This window comes from Anguilla rostrata, chromosome 2, assembly GCF_018555375.3.
Source record: "Anguilla rostrata isolate EN2019 chromosome 2, ASM1855537v3, whole genome shotgun sequence".
In the NCBI taxonomy this organism is placed as follows: domain Eukaryota; kingdom Metazoa; phylum Chordata; class Actinopteri; order Anguilliformes; family Anguillidae; genus Anguilla; species Anguilla rostrata.
Window position 1 is genome coordinate 65509167 of NC_057934.1, and position 8329 is coordinate 65517495.

The 8329-nt window shown below is 40.3% G+C and overlaps 2 protein-coding genes across 3 annotated transcripts in view; one reads left to right on the forward strand and one right to left on the reverse strand.

The window, feature by feature from the left end:
- Positions 1–270: 270 nt before the first annotated feature.
- On the forward strand, positions 271–3217 carry elof1 (elongation factor 1). 2 transcript variants are annotated; one of them, XM_064324033.1, is made up of 4 exons: positions 271–426; positions 1017–1135; positions 1263–1333; positions 1997–3217. In XM_064324033.1, exons 2-4 carry the CDS (start codon positions 1020–1022, stop codon positions 2059–2061), a joined length of 252 nt encoding a protein of 83 aa, XP_064180103.1. In that variant the 5' UTR covers positions 271–426; positions 1017–1019; the 3' UTR covers positions 2062–3217. The 2 variants fall into 2 exon arrangements, with proteins under 2 accessions (XP_064180103.1, XP_064180104.1); XM_064324034.1 differs by lacking the exon at positions 271–426 and adding an exon at positions 495–525.
- A 1062-nt stretch (positions 3218–4279) lies between these two features.
- The window catches only part of LOC135248939 (calponin-1-like), an 11711-nt gene continuing 7661 nt past the window's right edge, over positions 4280–8329 (reverse strand). The window contains exons 5-7 of the mRNA XM_064324023.1: positions 7992–8108; positions 7573–7719; positions 4280–6259 (exon numbers count right to left, since the gene is read on the reverse strand). Of these exons, the coding sequence (XP_064180093.1) occupies positions 6017–6259; positions 7573–7719; positions 7992–8108 (507 nt within the window). The 3' untranslated portion in view covers positions 4280–6016. The remainder of the gene's footprint in view (positions 6260–7572; positions 7720–7991; positions 8109–8329) is intronic.

The following is an 8329-nucleotide window of genomic DNA, read 5'->3' on the forward strand; positions in this document are numbered from 1 at the left end:
GATAAAAGACAAATTGCATTACAAGGCAAGTCTGACTGGAAAAACCTTTATTTTGAAAACATCCTTGTCAGTGTCCCTCATCTTCCTGAGTCAGTTCGGGTTGGGATCTATGGGATCCACATAAATCTGTGCTGGGTTCGAGGAAATTCTAGACGTTTCGCTCATTACTATATACACCACACGAAGTCATTAAATATCACCCGACCAAACATTACATTATGAAACGATCAATTCTTCGAGAAATTTGAGCAGAGTATTATACAATTGAAATACGCCTTACAGTGAGAGACATGAGTTCAACCAATGGAATACGTAGAAGTGTAACATTGTGGCCAATGAAATGAAAGAATTCTCCAAAACTTCCGGTTATGAGTTTCCCGTTTGAAACAACAGTTTACTGAGTGCGTGCATTGACCGAACGAGAAGGTAAACTACATTTTGCTAATAGTTCCTTCAACGTTAAATTATGCATGGTGGAATTTTAGTAGACCATTTCCATAGGTTGCATGATTGCCGTAACCAGATGTAAGAATGTATGCTCTTTCTTCACCTCGAGCCCTTGAAGTGTCTACCTAGCTAACTTTTAGCTAGCTTTTTGTAGGCCCTAGCTGGCTAACGCTGTTTGTTGCCCAACTGTGAGTTAGTATCCAGATTTATTATAACTAAATATGAACTAAGATACTCTGATTCTTTGTGCAGTCCAAAATGGCTTTTTCGAGTTTGCTATGTACAGTGGCCTGTATATTTCATTAACCTTAGATATATATGATAACTAATCGGAATACGTAATACTCCATTAGACTAACGTTATATACGAATATCTAAACCAGCTTCAGTGACTTCAAGCTGTGATCACTCACACGTTTGACAAATTAATAACAATAGAATCCCAAGTTAGGTTAGCACTGCAGATAGCCAGCTAATTGTCAATATTAAAAACGAGGTGTGATTACAATCTAACACTATTTTAGATCTAACTCAATCTAATATTATTTTATTTTTTAAACAATCGGAAGAATATGGGTCGACGTAAGTCAAAACGGAAGCCACCTCCTAAGAAGAAGCTGACGGGAAATCTGGACACCCAGTTCACCTGTCCATTTTGCAACCACGAGAAGTCATGTGACGTCAAAATGTAATGTTAAGGACACCTTCGCTCGTTCGCTGCAAATGTTAATTTTCTCGTGCCACTGTGCTGAGCTTTCCATGTGTTCTTGGGCTCTGTTATGTTAATTGTTTGACGTATTTATTTCTTCCCACAGGGAACGCAGTAGAAATACAGGAATAATATCCTGTACAGTTTGCTTGGAAGAATTCCAGACCCCTATTACCTGTATCCTTTTGTACAGTCAATGCAAACATTAATCTGCAGTATTGTTTGCAGTGACTTGAAAATATTACTGGGTGTGGAAACAGATTGTGTACTGGTGAGAATGCCATGTTGATGATACCATGGTTAAGATAGTAGGTAGGCCTAAGTGATGGGTTGATGCTGTTTTACTGATATGCTGTTCTCCAGGTATGACTTACAATGTAAACTCCAGCATACAGATCTTTCTGAGAACACTGAAAGTGGTTCTCTGAAATTCATGTTGTAATTCAACTTGTAGACGAGGTGTACCATTCATCTGATAGGAGCTTATTATTAATTTCTGATCAAATACACATTCTAAATCCTAAAATCCAGGAATAATGTTAATGTGCCCTCTCAACAATTCACGAAGTGGTTTGGCCCTCATAAAGCAGCTTTATAAACTGTTACACCCAAACAGCCGTTCCTTTGGGCTTCTCTTGTCATAGAGATATTCTTTTCGGCTTTTCAAAACAAATAATAAACGCGCGTTGTTGAAATGACAATTTCATTCATTGTTACATATGTATCAGCCATTGTGTGCCTGTCACTAACATGCCCAGGAATTAAATAGTGAAAAATTCCTTAGCATATATATTTTTCATCCTGAATTGCCAATTTAATTTCCTTAATGAACCTTTCAAGATCTTTCAGAACCTGTGGACGTTTATAGTGATTGGATAGACGCTTGTGAAGCTGCCAATCAGTAGCATTCCCAGTCATTCCAATGAATGTCAAAAAAAAGGAAATTAGTTAGAGTAGTTTGAACCACTGTCTGTGTTAGTCCATATTTATTTCTAGTCTTAAATTCAGCTACAGTGAACCTTAAGGAGGCATCTAGAGTCATTTGTTGAATATGTTGTTCTTTACACATAGAAAAGTTGTGTTGTTTCGTGTGTCAGATTTATTCCATTGACTCTGAATGGGCACGCCTCCCGAAGGTGACACTTATAGCCTAGGTCTCCAAAGCGCTGTCTTATGGGAATCAGTCTCTTCGTATTATCTAGGGAAATGGTTGTCTGTGCAGCCCATCTGGCTTCAAAGAGTAACCTATCTGAATCAATGCATGGGCAATGAAGGTATCTGTTCATTAATATAGGCTAAATTTCGAATCCCCGATTTGGCAGAATTGCGTCTACAAAACAACCACCCATTTTTTTTTTAATGAACCAGTGCTAATTCAGATGCCATGCTTTGTGTAGAACTGACGTTGATGCCTCCTGCTGAATCTCTTTATGGGTGAACGCATAGTGACCCATAGCAGCCTTGAACAGGCTAAATATAGAAGTTTGCAGCCCACCATGTTATGTTTGGTTGATTTTATTTGATTCCTTTTTTGAAAGTTAGCACCATCAAGGTTAGTTCGTGCAAGGAAACCATGGGCTAATCGTAGTACTTATATTATCAAATGATGAATAAATTGCAATATCAGAGAATTTGTAATTGATTCCAAATCCTGCCTGTTGGTAATTTCTTTCTTTTTTTGCCTTGGTAAAAAAGAGATTTCCTCCTGAATCAACATAGGAAGTCCTTGTCAGATGTACAATTTTGGACTTCTTCGTGAAATACAGTATATTATTGTTATTTTGTAATGGCCTGATCCCTTCACTTGAGTCCGCATATTCAAATGTTTTGTACTGAATCACACCATTTTATGGATTTCATAAAGTAACTAAAATCTCTTGGTTTGGTATCTGTAAAAAAAATGAATTCTTTTCTGCATGTTGTAATTTAACTAAAAAGTAAAACGAGGGTTGACACAACCTGGTGCCATTATGAAAATGATCAGTATTTGTCCCTATTGATCCTGTGTTTTGGTTTTTCTTTTGATCATTGAATTAATAAATTGATTTCACAAAGGCAAAACCTTGATTCCTTCCAAAATTTCTATAGTTTGATTCAGTTGTAAGGGTAGTAAATGCTTAGGCAGACATGCATTTATTTCTTTATATTTTGTTCACTGTTTTAGTGTAACATAATTACATAATGAGTTTGTGAGTGAATGGTGTGTGCGCCCTGCAATAGATTGACAACCTGTCCAGGTTGTCTTCCTGCCTCTCACCCAATGCACATTGGGATAGGCTCCAGCACACCCTGCGACCCTGACCAGGATAAGCGGGTATAGATAATGGATGGATGGATGGATGGATGTAATATCATTACACGGGGGCGAACCATCCTTTTTAACAATGTTTTCAGTTAATACTATGTCATTTAAGAATCAAATGATTGATAATCAAACCAGCAAAACTAATTTAGTCAAACGTTTATGCACCCTATGTTAAATCCAAGGGGGGGGGTCACGATTAATATAAACAATTCAAATTTAGCTGAAGTGAATCTGTACTTGCTCTTTCACTTGGTCACTGCTTTCCAGCATTTCATTGCAGTCAGAAGGTGTTAACCACACCTTTATTCTTAATATGTGGTATGGGGCCCAGGCAAGTTTATACTATAGGAGCAGAAAATGAACTGCAGTCAGCATTTGCTATCATAGTGTCAGAGAAGAAGTCGGAGGTCCTTGTGAGCCCAACTGAGAACTGGAACCCGACCACTGGCAGCTGAAGTGGGTAGGTTCAGTAATGCTGCTGAGGAGGGAAGGGGCCTGGGGGACACAGAAAATGAATTCCATTTTATGTTTTATTGCACTTTACACGATGACAGGGATGACAGGCAGGAAGCCTAAATTATTTCGATTAGCAAATGGGGAGAACGCTGAATGGCTTTTCAGAAAGTGAAGGAGGTTTTATTCACAAAGTTTGGTACTGAAGGCAAAACGTGAATTGATAACTGATGTTTGTCTTATTTACACTGGTGTGAAAAAGTATTGGCCCTATTACTGCATATAGTATGCCACACTGAATGGTTTCAGACCTTTAGACAAAATCTAATATTAGACAAAGGGAACCTGAGGAAACACTAAACACATTTTGAAAATAATTTCATTTATTTAATAAAAAAGTTATCAAACCCATATCACCCAAGTGAATAAGTAATATAAATACTTTTTCACAGCACTAGGTTTTCTAGGGGTTTTTCAAACAGTATAACTAAGCTACAGCCTAATATGTGACATGTACACATTGAATGTTTCACCAAGTGTGTTGTAGACCCTCTCAGTAGGGTGTATGACACTTAATTAAAATACTAATCAATCAGTAAATCATGCATTTTTGTCTCAAAAGAAATGTGTAAATTTTATTTCACAGTCACATTAAGCATTATGTATAAACAGTATTAATTTGAATAAACACTGGATACAATGCTTTTTTTCAGTCAGTCTGTCAGTAGGAAATCATTTATTTCATAATCAGAATTCAAATGCTCTTTAAACCATGTCCCTTTTTAATGTATTTTAGGGTATTCTGTACAAATAACAGTTTGTATACCGCACATCCAGCATTTATTTCTGCAGTCTGATGGGTCATGAAAGGGCAGTGAAATTTATATTGGGGGCCCAGGATCATAATGTTTAGGAATGCCATTTCAGACGGTGTTCATCAGCATGAATGAGTTAATCATGCTTATGTTTCATAGCACCAACAGTGTATCTACAACTGAGTAACACTGCAAAACACCAGATGGGAGATTATGCTCGAGCAGTACAAAGCACAGCCTATATTCTAGGCCCCATGCTCAAAAAAACTAATACTGTGTCTGGAAAATCATTATAATTCGGAGAATCACTTTTTTTTTTGTCATCAAGGTGGTGTGATGTTACTGGTCATCAGTTTGACAGCAGAAATGTATAAAAAAGAATTTTTCAAGCACTGCACTGGTGGGAAAATCTGTCTTATCTCTGATTGCTCTGTGAGCCAGAGATCACAAAAACAACTAAGAATCAGGAATGTTAGTCTGAAACAACAGGATATACTTGCAGCTGACCTTCCATCTTCCGGGCCAGAAGACTGTGTCTGATGGTCGGTGTCCAATGGGAACGTGGAGTTTGGCAGGTACACTGCTATCAGTGTTCGGAAGGCCACACTGAAAGCCTCTCATGTTCATTGTCTGTGAACCCGTTCCCAGCTCTTCATTGCTACAAATATCAGCATTAAGAGGGACGTTTAAGAGGGCAAAATAGTTTTTTCTATGACTAAATTCATGTAGAATGTGGGTCTTTTATGTTTTCTGACTTATCCCTAGAATGGAAAAGGTATCTTAGACACCCTCAATAAAAAAACTTGAATATCAATAATAAATATGACTAAACAGGGCAATAAGAACAAATTTAGTCAGAGTTTAAAATTACAGTTAAAACTCCATTACAGCTAGATCACCTGTGCCGTTTCTCACAGATGTATTTCTAGTCTTAAATTCAGTATGGCGTCAATTTTGTGCCTACTTTTGGCATAAAATTGGCGCCATAGATGAGGACTATCTGTTCTAATTGTCAAAAACAAAATGACAAAAAAACAGACTGACACTGCAGTGACCTGTTTTGGGGGCTCAAGCATCTGCAAAGTATAGAGTAGAAAAGCCGCCCCCCCCTCCATGAAAAAGCAGTGACTTTAAGTTGCTGGGAAGTGCAGAGGGGTTTTATGGAAATGTGGGGGGGGGGGGGGTTTGGGAGTACTTGGTTGATCTTGGGAAATGCGCCCCAGCCAGCAAGGCCCAGGGGCGAGACTGGGGGGCGGAGACAGCGGTCTAGGGGGCGCTCCACCTTCGCTAGTCGGGGTAGTACTTGTAGCCGTCGTAGTCGTACTCCTCGCCGTTGTTGACGTGGCTGTCGGAGGCGGCGCAGTACTTGCTGTCGTAGACCTGGCGCGGGAGGCCGTACACCGTCATGCCCTTCTGGGACGCCACCTTGTTGGTGCCCATCTGCAGCGAGACGGTGGACGTGTCGCACGCCTCCAAGTCCACTTTCTTGTCGAAGATCTGCCTCTTGGTGCCGGGTGCCGTCATTCCGGACTGGAGAGATGGTGACACATGCACACACACACACACACACACACACACACACACACGTGCGCACACACACACACATACAAATCCACACATTCGGACAAAGAAAACATCCACACACAAACACACACAAAGAAAACATCCACACACAAACCCAGACACACAGACACAAACAAACACAAAGAAAACATCCAAACACAGGCGGACACACACACACACACACACACACACATACAAAAACATTCATGAGCCTCTTTTATATTTCTTTAACCACTGAAGTTATTCGATTTTTTTTTTCAGATGGAAGGCAAATCCAGAAAAGACTAAATCACAGTTAAACTGCAATTGCAGTCGAGTAAATTATTTACATAGGGTAGTAAAAGCACACAACACTATACTCTATACGCCATGTCTCTACCAGCAATTTGTCCTGGACACAATAATTACAGTGCTGGTTGTGTGGTTCAGTTCCCAGCGGGATACTGCTCTTGTAACAGTAATAACGACTGACACTGAATTGTGCTTTAGCAGCAACTTTCACGGACCTCATATCATTTTTCTTCACAATAGAAATGATACCCTTCGGCCATTTTGAACCGAAAAGCCGAACAGGCATTAGTTGAGGTGTACCCCGGAGTAAAATAGCCGTGATGGTCCAGTATTAATGCGGCTGAAAGCTCTGGCTAAAGGCCTGACATTTGTTTCCACCCAGCAGAGTATAAAGCACCGTTTCCACAGCCACATAGTAAAAGCAATTAGGGAAGCCCTGGAACAATATTGATCGCTTAGCTTCTTTTTTCTGTTTTTTTTTTAGGTTTATAAGTGTTCCACAGCTGAATGCAAGATATCTGAATAGGACACAGCCAATTATACTGCAATAAGCAAATGACAGAGAAGAGAAATACTTATACTTTACTCTAAATCTGCTTCCTGTGTGCTATTCTGAACTATACCATTTGGTTTTCTGTTATTCTTGTTAGCTTTCACCTCAGCTGTAACCTGCTCAACCCACTTTATTTTATGTCTGTACACCCGGTGGTCAATAGCAGGGTTCCTTTCAAGATTTCTTCCTATTGGGGGGGGGGGCATGGGGGGTGGTTCTCGCCACCATTTGAGGGTTTTCTCTCCACTGGGTTTTTTTTTAACCTAATGTACTTGTTATTTGGGGGTTTGGGCCTGGTGTTTGCTCTGTTTGCTCTTTTTTTTGCTCTGCCTCTTGCCTTGCTACTCTGTGAAGTGTCTCGTGTGACAGTTCTCTGTAAAAAGCGCTATACGGATAAAATTGAATTGAATTGAACTGAATTGAACGGTCGCCCCACCTGGTTGGCCCCTTTATTGGTTCCCATCTGTAGGCTGATGGTGGACTGGTCCAGCGGCTTCTCCATGCTCGTCTTGGGATCGTAAAGGTGGCGGCGTGTCCCGTATGATGTCATTCCTTTCTGACTCGCAAACTTGTTGGTGCCCATCTGGATCGAGAAAAGTAAGAAGATACCAAAATTATCCACGGAGTCATTTATGCTAATTATACTTATCATTGGGCCATTTAATGGCTCAGTATGTATTGATGTAGTAGAGGCCTTATGCGCCACTTGGCGTGATGAGGCCTAAGTAAGTAAGTAATGTGTTGGTGGCTAATGATCAATACTGACACTGCCACAAAAACAAACGTTTGTAGGATAATTTAAGCTGGTCTATTTTTGCTGGGGGCTAGCAGGTCGGGACGAGATGCCTGTCTGACCTGCAGGCCGATGATGTTGCGCCCCTCCTTCAGCTTCTCCACGTTGAAGCGCCGATGCTGTTTCTCGGCATACTTTACGCCGGTGTCATGCTTAGTGTGGAAACCTTTGGTCTTTGCCTGGAATGAGAGAGAGAGAGAGAGTGATAGAAGGAGAGAGACATAGAGAGAGAGATAGAGAGAGAGAAAATAGGAGGGCACGGTTCATGACATAGAGACTGTTTTAATAGAGAGAGAGAGAGAATAGAAGGAGAGAGAAAGAGAGCGGGAGAGAGAGAGAGAGAATATGAGGGCACTGGTTCTACGCAGAGCTGTTTGGTCATTTTTGGGAAAGGTTCCCT